The sequence below is a fragment of the Rhipicephalus microplus genome, chromosome 10, assembly GCF_043290135.1.
Source record: "Rhipicephalus microplus isolate Deutch F79 chromosome 10, USDA_Rmic, whole genome shotgun sequence".
In the NCBI taxonomy this organism is placed as follows: domain Eukaryota; kingdom Metazoa; phylum Arthropoda; class Arachnida; order Ixodida; family Ixodidae; genus Rhipicephalus; species Rhipicephalus microplus.
In genome coordinates this window covers 12552268-12575208 of record NC_134709.1, presented here as the reverse complement: position 1 = coordinate 12575208, position 22941 = coordinate 12552268, and the positions used below count along the sequence as shown (strand labels likewise).

The 22941-nt window shown below is 47.3% G+C and overlaps 2 protein-coding genes across 2 annotated transcripts in view; one reads left to right on the top strand and one right to left on the bottom strand.

Annotated features, from left to right (window-relative positions):
• JMJD6 (Bifunctional arginine demethylase and lysyl-hydroxylase PSR) overlaps nucleotides 1-22941 on the bottom strand; it is a 118173-nt gene that overhangs the window by 43266 nt on the left and 51966 nt on the right. The gene's annotated exons all lie outside the window — the stretch shown is intronic.
• LOC119180563 (A disintegrin and metalloproteinase with thrombospondin motifs 18) overlaps nucleotides 13853-22941 on the top strand; it is a 151840-nt gene continuing 142751 nt past the window's right edge. The window contains exon 1 of the mRNA XM_037431664.2: nucleotides 13853-14570. Within this exon, the coding sequence (XP_037287561.2) occupies nucleotides 14454-14570 (117 nt within the window). The 5' untranslated portion in view covers nucleotides 13853-14453. The remainder of the gene's footprint in view (nucleotides 14571-22941) is intronic.

Genomic DNA, 22941 nt, shown 5'->3' with positions numbered 1-22941 from the left:
TACTCAATTATGGGAGAGCAGTAAGCCGTTCCTAAATGAGAACATGTCCCCAACGCCTAGTGCGGCGACGAGGATGAAATGTGTTTAGAAAAAGTTGTTAACGATTATGAGGTACTCTACTATGCTAACGTACGAGGTTCTCTACCAACGAGGTACTCTACTATGGGAGAGCGTAAAGCCGTCCCTCGGGCCACCAGTGCCCAGTAATTGCTTACAGTGTGGGGAGGGGGGGGGGGGGTTAGAAAAAGTGGGTAACGATTTAGAGTACAGAGTACTCTACTATGGGAGAACTTAAAGCCGTCCCGTGTATGTCTGAACAGTCAAGAAGTGGCCATCTGTATGTTTCTAACCTGGCGTTTTAAATTGATGACTTTATCGCAGCGATACCCATTTGTGTCTCTGGTTTTACATAAAGAACTTGAGCGCCTTGGTAAAGTCTCGCAGGGAATTTTCACACCGCTTGTAAGCCAGGCGCAATGTTTTAGGCAGTAACAACGAACCTTTCACTCATAATAGGCATATATTTTATAAAACGGTGGCGAGTAGTTGGACTTATTTAATTTTTGTGGCGAATACCAGTTTATGATAAACCGAGACGACTACATGACCACCGATACCTTAAGTTGCTTCCAAGGTTATTTAAAAAAAATGTCAGCATATCCACGGGGTGAATGATGGAGAGGGGGGCGAAGCATGCGTCCGTCCATTCGTTCTTGCTTCCATCCGTCCATGCGTCCGTCTGTGTGACCGTTCATGCGTCCATCCGCCTGTCCGTGCGTGCGTCTGTTCATGCGTCCGCACGTCCATCCATGCGTCCGCCCCTGCGTTCGTCAATGCATCCGTCCATGCGTCCATCCGTCCGTGCAGCCATCCGTGCGTCCGTCCATGCATCTGTCTGTATTTCCGTTCGTTCATCTAGTCAACACTCCAAGTACCACCATCTCGCATCTTTTCATTATATATGCGTCTGTCTATGTGACCGTCCGTGCGTGCATCCGCCCGTCCGTGCGTGCGTGCGTGCGTCTGTTTGTGCGTCCGCAAGTCCATCCGCGCGTCCATCCCTGCGTTCGTCCATACATCCGCCCCTGCGTTCGTCCATGCGTCCATCCGTCCGTGCAGCCATCCGTGCGTCCGTCCATGCATATGTCTGTGTGTCCGTTCGTCCATCTATCCACATTCCAAGTACCACCATCTCGCATCTTTTCATCATATATTCCGCATATAGAAGCACCGCCATCCAGCTGACATTCCAAGGACTAAACTAGAGGTGGCACATGCACACTTTCTTACAGCTTGTGCTTCGGGTCTACTTCCCACCTTTAACCACCTCGAGTTGATGGTATATACTAGTTCACTGTACTGATGGCACTGCGTCCCAACGCTCGCTAAAGCTTTCTAAAACCAAGGAGGTTACGCCCAGCGAGTATAACCTAGCAACCCTTTCTTGTCAGATAGTGCTCAATGTACATGCCGATGGCTGCTAGTTGGGAGTGAGAGACAGGAGAATTCGGCTTTTAGTTAACGCGCACGCTGCGAATTTTTTCATTGTTCAACAACGCACAGGAGAAATCTCCCACCGGCACCACCTTGTAGGTCAAAGCGTAAGACTGGTTACGCACCACGACTATGAATAGGGACGAACGGATGCCGCTTTAAAGAGCTTCACCCCTAAAAAAGCTTCTGGAGTCGAAATTATATTTGGAAAGTGAAGCCAGACCACCACCATCTTATTCCAGACGTTAGGAATGTGTTTAAAAAATGGTTGAAGATTTAGAGCAATATGTACTGTATACTGTGGGAGAGCGCTAAGCTCTCCCGGGAGGAAGAAACCCGCCAGCAAAGACACAAGAACAGCATCGTCCGGCTCACACACTGTACATTTTTTTAGATGTGAAGCAGCTTTGACTCATGTGTGTAATGCCGTACGTTCATGCGTCCGTACGACCGCGCCGCAACGCGTTCCCTTCGCCGCCGGGGTTGGAGTGGTGCCAAATCGGTCACGCCGCAGCTGCGCGTTGACGTCACGCTGCCCTCGCACGCTTCCCTTGCAGGTGCGCGCCAACGTCACTTTCTCTCTCACCCACAGCACGCTTGCCGCAGCGCCTGCAGCTGCCGGTTGGGCCGCCCGCTCGTAACGCTCGCAACACGCTTCTCTCTCTCTCTCTTCACCCTTTCTACAGCCCGCAACGCTCGACTGCACGTGGAGTGAAAACATTCTTTCTTCTCGTTTACGTGCGACGAAACTTACACGAAACCCAACTCGCCTCCCGTGTGTTTGTATTTCAGACAAACGTTTACTCGAGTAAACTAAAAAAATATTTTGTAGCACGAGGCGAAATGCGCAAAACAAGAAGGAATAGAGTGACAGGACAGAGCGCTCTGTCTTGTCACTCTATTCCTTCCTGTTTCTGTATTTCGCCTCGTGCTACAAAAAAATCTTTAAGTATGCATCACTAATTACAAGCCCATATTGCAACACTCGAGTGAACGCCACATCGAGTTTCGCTGCGGACCGTTCTTCCAGCACCCGCGTCAACTCTCTTTTCAACCGGGTGAATGCCGTGCGCACCGCTGCTTCGCATCCCGTCAGGGCTCCCTTTAGGGAGATGGTCCATAATTTTTTAGCAGTCATTTAATTATATACGTGTCCTGGTGTTTCTGGTTTCCTTAGGTGACCTCGAAGTTTTCTCAAATATTAGTAGAGAGCCACGCAAACTTGTATAGGGCGTGGAAGTAAAGCCACTCACTTCTCATCAACCTTTTTGTAATGTTGGAATGTTATTAATGTCCAGTGCTTCTGAGAATAAATTTCTCTAAACACAAATACCTGCAGTGTGCCTGTGCATATTCACTTTTGTGGAGGTGTTCCTTTGAGATGCTACTTATGTCTATTGTCCACGAGAATAAATTGCTCTGAACACAGGCATTTCGAGGTCAGCCGGACATAGGACACGTTAGGGATGCGGCTCACTGCTCCCCTATAGTTTATTACGAAAGTCTTGAAATCGTTAAGCCCCCCTTTTTTTTTCTGAACACAGCGCTATCGTTTCATCCTCCTCCGCTAAAACCACGGCACGGCTTCACGCTTGAGCCACATGAATCGTAATTTCCACTCCAGCGATTTCTTTAATCCTCCTTTATTGTACCCGAATATAGCATACAAACCGACGTACATTCGTTAAAGAACCGTTCAAGTGTATTATAGGCGTCCCCTTTCGTCGCAAAGAGAGATTCCTATCGACCACCGTGATCGAAGCGGCGCGTCGTTCCTTCGATCGGTGCTATTAGGCCATTCGCGTCAGAGACGCGCCTATTGTACCGACCCTATATGGACAATAAGCGAAGTGGTCGATTTAAAGAACCGATTGTGGACGACGTATGGTCCGCCATTGTGTAGCAGTAAGCGTAATGACTGGAAGGCACAGTCTATAGTTGGGAGTCGGGTGAGACTGCGGCAAGTCGTCGGGCGGGGTCCTCGTATACAAACTTCGCTTCCGCGTGCTGAAGACTGAAGGAGACGCAGAGCGCTGATCCACATTTTTTTTTTTTCCGTGCTTTAGTCGAAATGCGGGAACGGGCTTTCGTTCGTAGTCGCACGGCCGCGTAGTGCCGGAGTACTTCGGCAACTCGATCCTTCCCAGCAGAGACTATAGCTCTCTTGACGGCCGTCTCGATATCATTTACTTCAAGTACGCTAGCACTATAGTATTTATCGTGGAAGAGGCGAAAGGAAAAGCGTTTACTCACGAAGCTGCGATGGAACTGATTTACAACGAAACAAAAATGCGACAACTATCACTCTCAGCATAGACAACTACTTTTCATAATTAGGTAACCTATAGTAATACGTCGGACATGATTATAGAGAAATCGTAATGATGAAGTGACGAATTTGGCGGGAAGTGCTACTAGTATAGTAGGAGGTATAGTGGTTGTTTACTGGACGAAATATTCACACTCGCAAAAAAAAAGGAATAAAAAAGAAGAAAGTAATGGTGGCCACTGTAACTGTCTCGCTGGAGTATAGCTGACACCTGGACATCAGTGAATGAGGGATGTGTAAACATTAGGCAGAGAGGGAAAGCATAGAGAAGTGCTCTTTATTTACACATGTACACAGATTAGTGGAATGGCTGTTTACGGCTAAAAAAAACCTGTAAGTACTGGCCATAATTACCTATACTAACATGCAATTACCTTTAAATTGTTAGTTAAACAAAATCAGGCCAAGAGTTCTTTCCTTTAGTTATTTTGAAAACAGGGGAAGCATCTAGCAAACAAAAAAAGTACATTCACGCTTTTGACTACCCCACATATCAATCAATCAATCACGCTTCTGACGAGTGCATTGCAGGGGCGGATATATACGTTTCAGCCTATTGTGCAGGACACAACACAAGGACAGAGTGGAATGCGGCGAAGACAGGCGCTGCGCTGTAGTGCTGAAATGAGGTGCTACTTTCTGGACACTGTCAACTGCAGTCATTACGGCAAATTCTGCAATTACGGCATTTTAGGCCAATAAGAGAGGCCGTGGCGTCTCTCTGGGCCAATCCGGGAGTCAACAAGATGGCGAAATTTGACAGCATGGTGAACTCGACACATGAATATTCGATCCAGAATAGCAACCATGAAATACAAATGGGACGAAGCATGTGTTAGTTCAAGTCAACTTTCCGATAGGTCGAGTGCCGCTGCATGTTTGTTTTTTTTTTTACCAAAATATTGGCTTGTTCGTATTGAACGTTCAGCAATGAATCTATAGGGGGCCGGATCGTAGGCAGAAATGTTTTTTGGAGGGGGGGGGGGGCACCTCTTTGATTTTGGGCGGGGTCACCCCCATTTGAAATGGTCATTTTTCACACTGTATGTCACGGAGGGGAAAAATTCGGAGGGGGAGGAAGGCGGCATGGACCCGGTGTGCCACCCCCTGGACTGATGGGGGGCAGGAAGAACGCCACACACACAAAAAAAAAAAAAAGGTTTCAGTGTGTGAAACCATCTTCGCGCATTGTTCAACATGCGGCTCGAATGCGCCTTCGCAAAATGAGTACGACCCGTATAAACTGCCTTTGCGGACGAAGAGACGTCGCTTCACGGTGTGGATGCCACCAGTCTTCCAACGACTGCGCGCCGATTGCTCGTTCTTACGTCAATTCCGGCAACCACAGTGCGTATACGTGCTCAGTTGTTCACCTCGACACCGCACGGAGGCAGTTTTACGAGCCTTTCATGCACTTTACAACGGCGGCGGCCGCGGTTATTGTGCGGGCCCATCAAACAATTCCCGGTCGGCGGCACGGATAGTTGTCGTGTCGCAGTTGCAGCGCAACGCGCGCTCGCACAAAGCGGCACTCGACGAACGCACTCGCGCGTCCGCACGACAAGAACGCAGCGGGGAAGCTTGCGCAGACTTTTTCGAGTCTTTAAGGTATAGTTGAAGTAGTTTCTTGCGCAAAACAGAGATGTTTGCGGAATAACAAAATGACAAGCAATCACAGGCAGTTGCCCCAACGTTCGCGTCCGGGCAGTTAGGAACACGGATACGCGCATGCGCAGACGACGCAGTGACGCGACGACAATGACACACTGAGACGACGCAGCTTTATTGTCCGGAGGGATTTGTGGAGGATTGCGTTGCTGCCGCTTGCGGTTGTTTGTTCGCTTGCGATCTCTCTTGTAACCCTGACGGCAATTAAGGGGTGACCGCTTCGAGAAAGGAAAAAAAAAAGTTGCACAAGGACGATTATAGGGCTCTTTTCGCGAGCAATGGTGCGTCACGTGTTTACTGCCCAGCGCAGGTCGCCGGAGAGACTCGAACAAGTTCGCGGGACGAGAGTGCACCGCTACGCGTGTTCGGTGGATAAAGGAATCATCAGTGGTTCGAAGTAACCCGCTCCTGCTCTGTCCTTGCTAAAGTCGATGAAGAAGAGGACGCAAACGAACGAACGAACGAACGAACGAACAAACAAACAAACAAACAAACAAACAAACAAACAAACAAACAAACAAACAAACAAACAAACAAACAAACAAGCCTCGCACGCGTCTATGCATTTACTTTGGCTAATGGCGGTGCACGTTTGCGGCCCAAATTTGGGACGACGACCGGGCCAACTGTTCGTTTTGATGGTTCTGTATTTTCTTTGTTTTCTTTGCCTCCAACGCTTCCTTCGGCGATTGTGTTCGAACTCGCGAGCACTTGGCCGCACGTCTATGGGCTTTTGCGGTGATCTGTTTCCAGCCCTAATTATCCTACGCTGTTTTTATACGGATTAGGAATTCGATGTTGGACAAAGTACAACTTCACCGGGAACCTCCGATTGCGGACACTGCCTTTAATTTACATCTACGTCCACTGAGTGTGAACGAAGGATGGACCGCTGAGTGTTGTTTCTGAAGAATCAATATTCACGGTCGAACAATACTCGTCTCGCCCCGTTTACTTCACGCAGATGTACGCGCTGGCGTAGTTTGCTCTTTGACCCGAGAAGTAATCACGCCACACGTGGAGTAAGTAATGCGAGCATGAAGATGAAGAAATCTGGGGACTAGAGCGTGGAATAATATGCGCCACGTGTAACAATCGTTAATTTAAACGGCGCGATTTGTCGGAACCTCGGCGACCAAGTTTGGCGCGTCCATCGATCACTTCTGCTCTTTTGTGAGCTTCATTTGTGCCTAAATAAATAAATAAATAAATAAATAAATAAATACAGAAAAGAAGAAAGAAGGAAAGAAAGCCGCGCAGGTACTGAATTACTCTTTTTTTTTTCGCCCAAGAATAATTTTAGAAAACATTTTTGTCGTATAAAACGGCCGCCACCGTGGATCAGTGACGATAGTGCTCAGCTGCTGACCCGCAGGTCGCTGGTTCGAATCCCGGCCGAGGCGGTCGCATTTTGGTGAAGGCAAAATGGTAAAGGTCCGTGTACTTTGTGATGTTGGGGCACGTTAAGGAACACCAGGTGGTCGAAATTTCTGAAGCCCTCCACTACGGCGTCTCTCATAACCATATCTTCGTTTTGGGATGTCGAACCACAGATATTACGTTGCACAGGACGGGGAATTATTCTCTTTTCTAGTATCTATCTATCTATCTATCTATCTATCTATCTATCTATCTATCTATCTATCTATCTATCTATCTATCTATCTATCTATCTATCTATCTATCTATCTATCTATCTATCTATCTATCTATCTATCTATCTATCTATCTATCTATCTATCTATCTATCTATCTATCTATCTATCTATCTATCTATCTATCTATCTATCTATCTATCTATCTTATCTAAATCTTTGGCTGCCTACGTTTGGGTGCTCTCGTGATCATCCTCTTAACTTGAAATGAACAAAAATTGGTGTGTGAGGGTAATATGGTCTGACGATTACGATTCGCTGGTCATGACATGAATAAGGTAACAATCCCGTCGCGTACGTCATCAAACGCTTTGCGCCAAACAGTGGCCAGTGGCACATACTGGGGCCGGGTACGTGCCACTGATATGCGGGTATGTGCCACAGGTAATTCAAATCAATGGACGAACTTTATTAGGTCCTATATATACCCAGGAACGGCGAGAACACACGGGGGTAGTTTTAACACGTTACCGTTAAGAAAAGGCTGAAATCGGCAGCGTTGACTTAACGAATGCAACGAATTGATTGACATGCGGGGTTTAACGTCCCGGTACCCTTCTAGTTTAGCCCGGTACCCTTCTATCAGGGGCGTAGGCGAAATCGTTTCTTTTTTTTTTTTTTTTGGGGGGGGGGGGGGGCACCGTTTTGATGTTTTGATTTGAAATGCAGGCCAGGTGCGGACAGATGTGGTCGACTGTCAGCTTGTGCACTACATCGCATCGCTGAAAAAATAAGAAAAAAGGGGGTGTATAGGTCTTGTGTGCCACCTCCTGGCTGCGGCACTGGCTTCCATGCCATCATCACGACATCACCGTTGTTTTAGGTCCAGACTTCGCCCTTACTTTCTCATTGTCCTTTTTTTTAAGAGCACGTTTCCAAAACAAACGCATGTGCATTAATGCTGATTTTTTTTTATTACATAAAGAGACTCAATCCGTTCGACAAGCGTCTGAACGTTCACATAAGCGTTCACAAGCGTTCACACAAGCGTTCACACGCGAACTACGCATGGAAGTTATCTGCGGCGTTAAAGAGATCTCGCTGCCAGATCACGCAGTATAGGCTCGCTCCGACTGCATCTGAATTCGGTGGCAGTCGCGGCATAGAGCGCCGAAGTGCGTGACTGTATAACATCGAAAAAAACCAGATCCCGGCAATCTTTCTGCACGAGTTGACACCACTTCCTGGGTTCAGGAGATGTGTGCGCCGATTCCGCGCTATATACCTGAACTATAGACGCTATAGTAACCACCACTTCACGCGTTGTGCGTGCGCCCTGTTTTTTGGGTTCAACCTATGCCGAATAAACTATACAACCGATATCGAGACAAAGTCACGGTAAGCCGGTCGCACGTGTTGTGGGGCAAGGTCGGCGCTCCATGGCTTTGCGGTCGCCGTTTTTTTATTCGCGGACGCCGTGCAAGAACACAGTAAGACACTTCGGGTGCACCACTTCTATATGTTTTGTTTATAGAAGCACTTAAGTGAAACAATAAATTAGTTTATGCTGATAAGTTATAGCCTTATAACTTCAATGGCGTTAGTTTCATTGTCATGCTTTCATTATTAGATGAGAAAAAAATGAGTGTTAAAAGTCAGTTTTGAATTTCCCGCCGAGATTTTTCATGGTGACGTCAGACATATCAAAGTGTGGCCTCGTGTTCTGGGCACATTGTCTCAACAAAGTTACCTGAAACTCGATATGCTAAATCTCTCGCTTGCTCAGTAGGCAACAAACTTGATTTTCACCGATTAGTAACTACGTATACATAGTCCCTGGTAGACGCCGCTTTACTCTATGACGTCATGGTGACTGGCGCGTCGCCGCTACCATTTTATCTTATCACGTTTTCTCGCTTACCAGACGTCTTCTTGCAGCAAGCGTGGCGCTACTGGTAACGCGAGAGAGTTGATTGATTGATTTGTGGGGTTTAACGTCCCAAAACCACCATATGATTATGAGAGACGCCGTAGTGGAGGGCTCCGGAAATTTCGACCACCTGGGGTTCTTTAACGTGCACCCAAATCTGAGCACACGGGCCTACAACATTTCCGCCTCCATCGGAAATGCAGCCGCCGCAGCCGGGATTCGAACCCGCGACCTGCGGTACAGCAGCCGAGTACCTTAGCCACGAGACCACCACGGCGGGGCAACGCGAGAGAGTTACCTATATACTTGCGAGAAAAATCATCGTTCTCTTTACTGTCCCCTTCAGGGGAACAGCGAGCGGACTTGAATACAACAACAACAACAACAACAACAACAACAACAACAACAACAACAACAACAACAACAACAACAACAACAACAACAACAACAACAACAACGACGACGACGACGACGACGACGACGACGACGACGACGACGACGACGACGACGACGACGACGACGACAAGATCTCACGTACACCATGGAATTTGATGCCATGCTAAGCACGCGGAGGCAACATGGCTGTGGTGTAATATTCTTTTGTTCAATTTTTTTGTTGTTGTTGTTCAACGACACGTTACGAAATGACGCTAAACATGATACAAACGTTGTACACAGAGATATGCACGTTGAAAAGCCACATATATTTTATATAACCCCTTGTTAACGGCTGCATAACGATGCCAAGAGCAACTTGTATTACCAACACCAGGAGCGGTAAGCTAATATGAGCGAGAATGGCAGCCCTGGATATTGCTACGTAGATCAACTTCCATGAATGGCGCTTAACTACAATTGATGCTAACCAGACGCGACATCCGTATCACTGGAGCACATATTTAATGTTTTTTTAAGTTACATAGCCAGCACCGTCACTGCCACACCCCCTCCCCTCCCGCCCCCCGCCTGTAACTGATGCCTCTTTCTGTTCGCTATTTTCAAGACATGGCCTCCCCATTCCACAATGTTCATTCACTTATTCTATGCAACGTATACAAAAAGGCTATCAATTTAGAATAAAGTTCTTAAAAGAAGCTATAGAGTGCGCAATGCACCACAATTTCCTCATGCGGAACATTCTTTGTATTCTCGCAAACAATCGGAGTCTTTCCTTTACACGCATCAAAGTTTCTTTCCTCGTTGCACCATCGTTGCAGGAGCTCGGAGGGTCACGTTAAGACTTAAAGTAGATCGACAGAAGACATTGAGAACATTCGTCGGATGAAGAGCTTTTCAAAAGACGCACTTTCTTACCGCGGTTTTATTTTATGGCGAGACGTTCCGACGGACCTCAATAAAGTTTTTTTCATACTATACCATCGGGACGCATTTTCATCACAAGAAATTGAGAGACGAACCACAAAAAAGTCGACAAAGAGCGGGAACCGAAGACACATGTGGGACATGATATACGGGCGGGATTCAATACGCGTCTCCGGTCGCTCACAGACTCCCAAATGGGCGCAGAAAACGCCGAGAAAAGGCCTCGAAGAGTCTCTGAGCATTATCACCTGACGGCTATACCAACGTACACGTGGCGAATTTTATTTTGGGGCACTAACGCTCGAAGTATAGGACACAGTAAAGTGGCGCTTTTTACGTCGCGTCCATATTGTCCTGGTGCGTAAACACGACAGTGATGTAACTTGCGGTTGTAAATTTTAGCGAAGAATGCGCGACCTGTTACGACTATAGGCGTAACCGCGTGGGCTGCAACAGCACGAACACGCAACGGTGTGGGGATCCCCCAAAACGCGTGCAGCCCGCGCACCATATCTTGTGGCGGTGCACGCACATGACTGTCTTAATCTCAAATTTTTTTTAAATTTCTTAATAAATATGTTTGTGAGCTGTAAAGGCATGACTGCCCTAAAGTACTGTTATTAAAGTACCGTATACCATCCCGTGTTAAAGAACACCAGATGGTCGAAATTTCCGGAGCCCTCCACTACGGCGTCTTTCATAATCATATTGTGGTTTTGGAACGTAAGAACCTGCAGATATTGTTATTATTTATATCATTGCTAGAAACTATATTGTTATCGACAAGGCCGAAACAATAATAGAAATAGTTCTTCAGTTCTCGAGGTTTTAATTATTGAAGCGGCGTTAATATCCCTGATATTAAAAGATGCTACACCACCTAGTGATTTAAATGATATCAGCGCCAGGCAACACCCCCATACCCCCGCCTGCTAACTGCTTTAAGCGCATCAACAGACAAAACGGCTCATTGTTACAGCGCCAAGGAACGGGCAGCACGGCGAGAGACTGAGCCCCTATAGACTGCAACCCACGGCAGTCAATCACGCCGATCGTGACGACACAGTGGCGATTGTTCCCGGCTGGAATTCCAGCGCGTGCACGGCCACGCACGTCTGAGCGAGAGCACACAATGCAAACCGGGACGCGTTAAACGCACGAAAACGTAACACTTCGAACGACCCATAAGAACAGACAAAAGCAAATCCTCAGTCAACTAACGGCATGCCCGACTATCGAAGAATGTTTTTCTTGTAATTTATAATTGCTAACACTGATAATGAAACGTGTTGCATTTGTCACGTAGAGTTCATTAATATTGTTTTTTGTCTTCACTTGCTTTTGACTATTTCCTTGTTATTCCTCAATAGTGAGTATTACCATTATGTTGTGTATTGATCGTATTTTTATTGTTAATTAAGATTATTCATTATTACTCACAAGTCCGTATACTGTTGCTGTATTTTTTTTGTAATTACCCCATCCATGTAGCCACAGGAGGTCCCCCTGTCAGTTTCTCTGAAACTTTGGGACCTCCTGCTGTAATAACGCTAACCATATAACTCAACTGAACAATTTAATAAACTTGACTTGACTTGACTTGTATAGTTAGGGCCACGAGTATCAAATTTCCGAGTTTCGGGCGATCGTTACACTATTTGAGACTTGTGAAAAGCGCAACTTATCCGTCAACCAACAGAGTCCTGTCGGTCTACTCGACAACAGATTCTCTTAATCGCAGCTACAAGTACGAGCATCACATCCTTCTTCGAAAGTTCTTGAAGCTCTATCGACGGCAACCTTTGAGCTGCGACATCAAGTGCACCGGCGTTGAAGGTTTGGTTATGAATAAAATCACGCGTATTATTAATTTTAGATTTTACTTAGAACGGCGTACATATTTGTTCTTCAATTTCTACGGTGTTCATGCTCCGCGTAAGTAAATTTAGGTACTTATATAGGTGAGCGTATATTATAGGTATACTTAGGTACTTAAGTACTTGGGTAGTTATAGGTGCTGCGTAGCTAAGTACTTATGTACTTAGTTACGGAGCAGAGACTTGGAGACTTACAAATAGGGTTCAGCCCAAATTGAGAACGACTCAGCGAGCAATGGAAAGGAAAATGGTAGGTGCAACCTTAAGAGACAAGAAAAGAGCGGAGTGGATCACGGAACAAACCGAGGTTAAGGATATCATAGTAGAAATCAAGTAGAGGAAATGAGCATGGGCCGGACATGTAGGGCGGAGACAGGATAACCGCTGGTCATTAAGCATAACTAACTCGATTACCAGAGAAGGCAACGGGTTAGGGGGAGACCGAAAGTTAAAGGGGCAGATGAGATTAGGAAGTATGCGGGTATAAAGTGGTAGCAGCAAGCACAGGACCGAGTTGACTGGCGGAACATGGGAGAGGCCTTTGTCCTGCAGTGGACGTAGTCAGACTGGTGGTGGTGATGATGATGATGATTATATAGGTACAGATAAATGTGACTGAGTATGACCTGACAAACTACAAATGTGCAAGAATTTCATGTAATGTCACAAATACATTCAATTCATGCGTGATATTAACTAAATAACCCTGGTTTCGGCAACAAGACTGTCTAATCCGTAAACGAGTTCTTCCTGCACGTTCCAGAGGATAGTATGTCTCAACCAGACGTCTCAATTACTCCGAGTACGCGCGCGAGTTGCATGCTTGTGTCGCAATGTGTTTTATGAGTTGCGTTTTATGGCGCGTTGCGGCGTGCACACTATTTCCCGCACGCTATATTAGTGTCGCGACACATTTTAACACATTTCTCACGTGGGGGTAGCATATGCAAAGTCTACAGCCCACTGGTGCGATAGCAGCACACGATTTTCCCGTAGACATGAAGCGGTCGGTTCATGTACGCAGTGTGTAAGCGTTACCATTGAATAAATGGTTATTTTGTCTGCCATTATCCTCTGTGTAGTTAAGTCACGTGTTTTTAAATATCTGTACATAGTTTTTTGTGGTCTTTTGTAACTGTTGTTACCGCTTGCCGAACCATGTAGGAGTCTCGCGCGAGTACCTTTAATGGCCAGGTGTAGCACCTGTACTGTGTTTATTGATACACGGGGAATACATATATTTATTTAACCTTAATCTCACCCAGGGTCTCCCGTTATCAGGAAAAAAAAAAAAAAAACGCGGGTGCACACGGCGGTAAACGTAAAGCGGGCTTCACCGCATTGACTTTATCTCTCGCCAGGAAGCACAGCCTTTCTCGCGGCTTTCTGACCTTCTTTTTGACTCCGGAGAGAGCGAAGCGGAAAGAGAGCCCGGCAGTACTCGGAGAGGAGGGCGACTCTGTCAACCCCACAACGCTCCTAGCGAAAAGAGAGTGCCGAGCGAAGGAGGGGAGTGGTTCATCCCCCTCCTCCTCTCGCCCACCACGCGCTCAGCCGCAAGGGTTAAAGAAAGAGTGCGGCGCGCCGTTCGGTCGGTCGGTTCGGCGTTAGTGTCGAGCAGTCAAACAGGCGCAGTCGGCAGTAGTGTGAGGCGAGCCTAGCAGGCGAGTCCGAACGGGGGCTGCCGAAACACCTCCCTGGTACAGTGTACCCACCAAGACCACGGCCACTGCGTAGGTGTAGCGTAAACCCCGTCCGCCACTTCGATTACAACTACGTGCACGCCGGTGCGCGATGATCGTTCGACTGATCAGTCGAGAAGGCGTCGTCTAGTTACTAGCAGCAGCAGCGCGATAACTGCGATGACCACTGATGCATCCTGCAGTGCCCCTAACTGCCAGTCGCGTTTGCCAGCCCCGCGTGCTGCGTTCGTTCTGCATCGCCCGACGACAGAATACGGCGACTAAGAGTCGAGAGATCTCGACACGTCTCCAGCGAAAGACTATCTCGCAGCGGCAGGCTGCAGCCCGCAAGACTGTGCTCCGCATCCTCTCTGACTGCAGTTTCGCTTCTCCGTGTAGCTCCTTTAGGCTCGCATCTTCTTGCGGGAAAGACGCTCTTCCAGGGACGGGGACGGGGTGATCCTTTCGATGGATCGTCGAGTGTGGTGATTGTCGGTTGGTGAGAGTGGTGTGACTCGAGAAAGTGATTCGGCCCCGGATCGCCCGAGCTGCGAGATGAGGCTGTGCGCGTGTGTGATTGACGTGCTACTCACGCTCCTCGCCGTGTCTCTACTGGGCGCGCGGCCGGCGTCTTCCGTCAGCGCGGAAAAGCCGAACTCTCAGGCGCCGCAGGTGAGTCAGTCGATTTGCGCCGTTTCCGTATGCTATTGATTCACTCTTCAAAAGCCATATTAATTCGCGATAGACGTCACAGTTTTACATGACTCAAGTTTTCTTCGTTGCACTGCAAACACACAAAAAATAACAGAAATATAAATATGAACGAACGATAGACTGGAACAAACAAACAAAAATATATGGCAACGAGAAGGCAACACTCGTTCACTACTCCTTCCGTAGAAGTGGTGTATGAAAGGTCACAAAAAAGTTCAGAGGTACGGATGAACAACAGAGTGTGATGAGTGGACGCTGTCGCACAGTATTTAAAAGCACCACGTTGTCACACGCACCGTCAGGGACGAAGTCATCGAACGTCAAACAACGCACAGTGCCATGCAACGAGAATATTTCCGCGATTCGATCACTCATGTCACACAGAAGCTGCAATGGCTGTAATACGATACCGTATGCACTAATACCCGAATGTATGGTACAGTTTCGCAAATACTAACAGCGCCAAGCGTGAGCGTGTAGCATGTACACACAGATTGAATAAATGTCGACGTTCCGTTCGCTAATAATGAAACAAGCGTTTTCTTGCGGTACGTTCCTTGTTAGTAGTAAATCTTAGCGCCAATACGGGACAATACACTCCTGCTGCGCCCCTGATGTAAAGAAAGGCAAAACGACAACCCCTTCTGGCTGGTCGTAACCCTATCACCTACATACTTTTGCTGAGCACTTCAGCCGGGAGCTCAGCGCCTGTGTTGTCGTCCTTCGCATTCTCTGCGTTTCGTTCTTAATGATCTTGAACTGAGGGCAACTAGCGTTTACAGCTATAGGGATAACGTTAGAAACGACCGTCAGTTAATGCCGTTGTGCTGTGGAGATTAGATAGCAGACTTTAGTGTTGGGCATTTCGAATGCTTATATGTTCATCGTAAAAGGATAAGCAATGCCCGGCAAAGACGCTTTGGTTCCTAGTGTATATGACGGACAACCACAAGCTGTTTTTCGCGCTCACTTTCTACAACCGCATTAGCTTTTTTTGTTTTTTACAGGTGATGTCTATCACGCAGGGTCTTACGGTATTACGCTATCTGTTCTTACGAAACTGCAATAACAATACGATAACACGCTTTTTTATTCATTTATGCCTGATTCTCGTTTTCTTGCTGTCTTGTCCAAGGTAACTGTCCCTAACTTACGTGACTTGATAATCGGAGCGAGACGCAATGACGCGGTCGTACGCTACCGGAATCCGGTTGCATAACACCTGCAGTCGGCCGCAGAGTGCTCCACATATGGAGTGCGTACGACCTGCAATTAGAAAACAGATATGTAAGAGCAGCGGCTGTTTCGGCATGACACGTGTGATAGGTTGCTGTCTCGCACGTCCTTTCGAGCGCAGCCCCAGTTTCAGGCACAGCAGCTGGATGCCCCAATACCATTCAACTTGTTTCGCAGGGCAGTGCTTTGGACATTGTCAGTACATTTACTCGTGGATATTGTGAATCATACTGCGACGGTTTAATCTTGCGTCTTTAAGCAGTGCCATTAGACGGACTAGTCGATTGCTGGATTCACGAACCACATTACCGGCGCTAATTAAAACTGGTCACGCAGGGAACGTAACTAAGCTGTTTAACACGACTAAGCGATTTAGGGAGAAGTGTTCACTATGTGGTAGATTGGGATTTGAACACAAGAAGAAGCGAATAAGTATAAACACTTCCTAACACCATGCGCCTTCGTAGACGATGGTTAGGTTTCTCGGTTGTTGACCTGACTTTCGCGGGTTTCATCAATGCATCATTTCGGCGGAAGCAAAAACAGCAAAGGCCCGCGTGGGGTGCGCTGTCCGTGCACACCAAAGAACACCAGAGGGTCGAAATTTTCGAAGTCCTCCACAGCGACGTCCCTCACCGTGGTTTTGGCACGTCGAACCCGATATATAATTATTATTAGCAAATGAGGAACTCAAAACAAGGCAAAGAACAAGCGAAGGAACATTCGCGCTGTGTGACATTCACAAATGGGGTATGCTAACCGGCCCAGCAAACCGCACTTCTGCAAGTCATTGTTATTACTTTCTTAGCACTATTGGACTTGAAACAGCCTACAGTTTCTCTTATACACCAGAGCCAAGTACGATTGAGGCAAACATGTTGTGCCGCTCTCGTTGCGGTCTCGTAGCCGCCTCGAACGACCTTTCGTCGCCGCTCAAGTCCGGTCTTTCTCTACCGCCGCATTGGAGGAGGAAAAAAAAAAACCTTTATTGATGCTGGCTGTGCCAGATAGCCCTTATCCCCACCGGGCTGGTTCACATCCCCAGTCCGGGACGTCATTAGTCGAGGCCGCCACCCGAGCCCGCTGGACTAGAGTTCGCTGTTTCTCTAGTGTGGAGCTATTGAGTAAGGGTCGTCTCCCAGTCCTCTTTGGTGGGGTTGGGAAAGGGGGGTTAATTTTGGGGTTCATTTGGCAGGCCCAGACCATACGGTAAGTGTTGGCCACTTCCCCACAGTACTGGCACTGCCCACTTACTTTCTTTTTTTATTTATTTAAAAATACCTTACAGGCTCTATTACGGAGCATAGAGTAAGGGGGATACAACATAGGAAAGAATGCTAGTGGGTGATACTTCTGCCACAATACAAAACAACTACAAAGCAAAGCAACTACAGAGCAACTAATAACTAATAAAAATACAAAGCAAGTAATAACATTGAAACTAATAACAGTGGTTGCACAAATGACAAAGAGGGGCTTCAAGCAACAACAAGAATTTCCCAGCCGCAAAAAAGCACAAAGAACAAAAACAGAATTCAAGGAGGTTATACAATGCTACTGAGATAGGGTCGTAATATTTGAGTGTGGCTGGACAGAGCAGCGTGTTTGTCTGTATATGCGCCGCAGGACGCGCTCCTCCTCCGTTTTCGAGGCCGCATGGGAGGCGCACTCCTGCGAGTTCCAGCGGTCGGGCGCTCTTGCGACGCGATACATATCGGAACGCGTCGACCGTGTGTGGCGTACGCACGCACGCAATGCGGCGCAACGCTAACAACGCCGGGCGCAACGCTAACAACGCCGGCGCCGCTCTTGAAACGCTCCGGTCCCGCCTGCGGCGGCGTCGCGGGTCACAGGCGATCGGGCGCGATTCGCTGCACGCCTGGGCCGAGCAGCGAAGTCACGCTCAGGTGCGCTGCGCCGGAGCCCTTACGCGTGCACGCTGTTATGAATTTGCTCTGTCGCGATGGTAGCGGTGGCGAAGAGCGGCGAGCCGTCGAGCGGACTTCGCTGAAGCCTTAGCCCGAAGGCGAAACAGGGAGGCAATCCGTTTTGAAAACAGCAACAAAAGTAGCGTTTACTGTAGCAGGTTGTCGTTTGTACAGAGTCAGCCAGCACGACAACGTCGGCTGGGGCAAAATCCCCCTAACATGGGGCCGGCACGGCCTTAAATAGCGTTTTGGGCCTCTTCTGCGAGACGTTATTCCCGGAACTGCACGGTTCTTCTGCACGGAAGGCGGCGCTGGGAGGGGGGGGGGGGAGACAGTTCGTCGGAACAGGGCTCGATCTCGTCGTGAACAGGGCTCGATCTCGTGCTCCCGAACGAGGAACATGTCTGTGGCACAACAACGCACAGACACTCGAAACGGGCTGCAGTGAATTCGATGCGTGCGAGAGATGCCGCGTTTTGCGGCGGAGGAATGAAAGCTTGCATTTCGCATGCGGAGATGCGCGTGCGCTGAATCATTGGATTCGGGTGTAAAGAAGACGAGGTTTAACGTTCATACGAATCAAATAACTTCATCAGCCACTTTTAGCCCGAAGTGTCTTGACGTTTCGGTCCCGAAACGTTGGGTTGGCTTTTAGTTTTTTTTTTTTACCATTAGGAAAGTTTGGACTAAAAGTGGCTAGAAAAGTTATTTCATTTGTGTAAAATTTTACCCAGCCAGACAGATGTCTGTCGAATATGTTCACCTTCAAAACGTTAGCGTTAACAATATACCTGATGAAGTTTTAACGCCCCCAAACCACGATATGATTATGAGGGATGCCGGTGTGGGGGGATCCAGAAATTTCGACAAGCTGGGGCTCATTAACGTGCACCTGTAACTATAAATACACGGGCCTAATAAATGCCGCCGGCGCATTCGTGATTCCATACCGCGACATACGGGTCAGCAGTCGACAATCTTCTAGTTCTTGGCACTTAAAATTATGCTACGGTAGGGCCCGCACGAGAACGCATTTCGCTCCTTAGAGGCACGAGTTTTGTTTATCAGTTGCGGAAGGAAGGAAGACAGGAGGAAAAGAGCGGCAGGTAGGTTAACCAGCCTATAGGCAGCCGGTTTGCTACCCTGCGCATGGTAGGGGGATGAGGTAGATGAAAGATAGAGAGCAGAGAGGGAAGAGAGATAAACACAGCACATTCGGCAGCACACACGCGCACACACAGTCATAGTCCAGTCTCGTCTTTCGCGGTGTGTGACATTGCTGTCACAGCCGCTTGTTCAAGTCCGTGTCGCGTAAGAATTTCGACAGAGATTTTGTCGCCTTCTGTTGCGCATGTCGTCTCTCGGGCACTTGCGTCCACATACATTTGGCTGTTGTCGATGCGCGCAGGAACGGACGCCAGTGACTGTCTCAGGATGTCATACAACGGACAGTCGCACAGGATGTTGTGCAGCGTCTCTTCGCAATGATTGATTGATTGATTTGTGGGGTTTAACGTCCCAAAACCACTGTATGATTATGAGAGAAGCCGTAGTGGAGGGCTCCGGAAATTTCGACCACCTGGGGTTCTTTAACGTGCACCCAAATCTGAGCACACGGGCCTACAACATTTCCGCCTCCATCGGAAATGCAGCCGCCGCAGCCGGGAATCGACCCCGCGACCTGCGGGTCCGCAGCCGAGTACCTTAGCCACTAGACCACCGCGGCGGGGCACTTCGTAATGACAGGCATCACAAAGAACGTTGTCGGCCATTCATATGAAAAAGGAATAAGATTTCGTAAGTGTCACTCCTAGCCATAAGCGATCACTTGCGGAAGGTGCGTACAGCGAATGCGGGCAACGTAACAGAAAACACGGTGCAGACGCGCACGCACGCCTGCATTGAGAATAAATGTTTTCCAATGGCCGGTCTGCAGGGCCGGCAGGCATGATTCCGTGGCCTGGATGCCGCATTTGCCATCGGAAAACACGTTATAGCTTTTGTAGAGACGGAGAAAGAGTGAGGGCGGGGCGACTGTCATCAGTCACAAACAAAAGAGTGGGCGTCAAGTTGAAGCTGGCTGCTTCGTAAAGCGAAAGTGGCTCCGCACACAGCCGCACGTTGGGTGTAATGGTTGCGCGGTTCAAGCACTGGCGTTTACGGAAGTTATTATTTGAATACCGGCCCGATGTTCCCTTCCGTGTCGGACACGTACTCCTGCATATGTATACATGAATGTGGGCACTCCATGCTTGAGTTTTCGATAAAGAAACCAATAGCCCTGACATGTAACATAGCTTTAAGAAAGAGGGGACTGCCACAATGAGGATCTTATATATATATATATATATATATATATATAGAGAGAGAGAGAGAGAGAGAGAGAAAGAGAGGGAGAGAGAGAGAGTGTGTCATCGAGCATGCAAAGAAAGAGAGTTACAAACAGAAGGGAAAGGCAGGGTCGAAGGTTAACCAAAATGGGGCTCAGTTGGTAACTCTACACGAGAGGTAGGGGGAAAATGGTAATAATAAATAAGAAAAGGAATGAAAAGAGCAAGAAAGGGAAAAAATTAACTGTAAGTGTGATCTCGCAGAACTCGGGCTGACAGGACTTCAAGCATACCTCAATAGGCCTCTGACACGCTTGTGGATGGGCCAGGATCCGAATATATTTTCTGATAGTGTTGTCACATCGAGACCACTATACAAACCATTATAGACCATTATACAACGGTAGTTAGAACCACATGCTGCAACTCTGGAACTACGCGTAGTGACGATGCCTATAGACTTCCTTCTTGATGGTCAAGCAAATCGTGAAACGGAACGGGGCACTTTTTGGTAATAGCCTATAAGGCGCTGGCTTCGGCAGTACTTCGGAAACTCGAGCATTCGCAGCGCCATTTGGGCAGCGCGTGGTGCCCCTACGAGCGCTAATGATCGATGATTGATATGTGGGGTTTAACGTCCCAAAACCACCATATGAGAGACGAACCCTACGAGCGCTAAACCTATATACGTGCATACGCTGATGAGCTATACGCATTATTGATTTTGCGGGTGAAATATACGAACAATGTATCAGTCAGGAATTAACAATGCACGAATGTGTTTATCAATTTACACGATGCGCACTAAACCAACCAATTACAACGACGCGAGCGTGAGACGTTGGGAGCATTCTGTGTTAGGCGTTGTTTTATACACATTCATTCATTCTTCATTCATTCTTCATTCATTCTTTATTTCCAACAAGTATTTTACAACCAGTTGGGGGGTCCCTCAGAAGAAAAGCGGTTGACAAACCACTTGAGAGTGCCAGAGGCCCAACGTACATGGCAGCAGTTTCGAAATTAAAGCTCTTAAAAGTTTTGCTGTAATGTAAGTAGGCAATTCGAACAAAAAATTAGATGATTATTCTACAAATACAACAGTAGAACAAATAGACACATACAAAATATACACGCAAAGTAACGGCTGCAGTGCTTGTGTGAGTGCGTTGCAGCGTGTGCTATAGCTTATCTTGAAAGTGCTTTGCGGAATATGCCGAAGTTCTCATTATCCGATTACCGCTTTCCGTTATTTTGAAGGCATTCCGCGCGCAAGCGGGAGCCGTGAGACACCTGTGACACGGATAATGCATCATGCTGGATACTATACGTCGAGGACGCGTTCCGTGGTTTCGTAAATTAACGTAATGAACTGTAATGTTGCGCATCTTCGATCAATTTGTGAAGTCACGCCACCTGTAGCTTTGTCCTAATTCGAAACGACACTAATATCGAGTCTAAAGCGGAGAGAAATCGTGTATTATTGTATAAGGATAGCGGCTTACTTATCCAGGTTATCGATGCGTTTGGAATGGAAAAACACATATGAGCTGATGTCTATAAGCGCGCGTGAAGGAATACCAGGCGGTCAAATTAGTCCGGAGTCTCTGCACCTGCGGTGTGTCTCGTAATTATATCGCAGTTTTGTCACGTAATAAAATCAGCGATTGTTATACACATTTTTGCTATCCAGTCTACAATGAATTCACAAAATTCTCATTCTAAGTTTATTGGCAAACTTGAGAACTGTGTATAACGTTGTTCATTGTATATTTAGGCTTGTAGGGTTTCGTCGAAAAACTTTTTACGTCCCCAAACTTGCCACGTTGACGGTTCAGCTTTCTTGGAGCTCTTTTGACCCCTATTTGAAAAAACATTCAGTCGGGAAGTAAGCAGCTTGAACACTGAATTTGGTTATCGTAGATACAGAACAAATTAACGGCATGCGCGCTATGGTTTCTTGTTTAATAACTACATATATTTACTAATGTCGGTTAGACATATATGGTTACCGATTCTACCTTTTAGGCATCAGCCTTTCGCAAGCGTCCATATTGGAGCAGTGAGATCCAAGTATTCCAATCCATTTCAACTCGTGCAACTTTCTTGGTAGTCGAGACAGCGAACAGCATGCATCACTATCTCAAAGCTTAATCTGGTAAGCACGCTTTACACGTGCAATATAGTGAAGGGCTCCACACAGGTAGCGAGAAAGAAATCTGGATCAGGCTGAAACTTGCGATAACACCATTTCCTAAAAAAATAAAAGGAAACAAAGAAACTCATCGGGGATTCTACATACCGCGCGTTGTGTAAAGGGCAAACCGGCCGCTCCGCTTGGCTCACTTTCGTTCATCGTGCATTCTGTCCGTCTCGGGTTTTCCGTATATAGTTAAGACTTCTTAAGAATTCTCACGTTGTACAACGCCGATACCTTCATCCATCTATGGTATTCATTTCCGCTCGGAAACTCTCCCGCGCCTAAATAGAGATCTCCTTCCTTCCTGAAAAATGAATGAAATTGGAAACATTCTTTACTTGATGACCGCGTATCCTAGTTTTTTCTGCTGATTGGCTGATTTATTAAGTCAGTCATGTGGAGGAAAGCACCAGCAGATCGCACACAAGTTTCCCGTATAGCTTTCCCGTATACACAAGACCCGCATAGAATCGTCGAAATCGGAAGCTCTTTTCGAACGATATGAGCGTACGCAGAGATTGTACTTGTTTTATCATGCGTGTCACGAAGATAACGGCTTCTTAATGCAGCAGTGGAAATCTTGCGCGAGACAGCCGTTTCCTGGAGTCATCAGAGGAATGGTCTTGCAAGCCGAT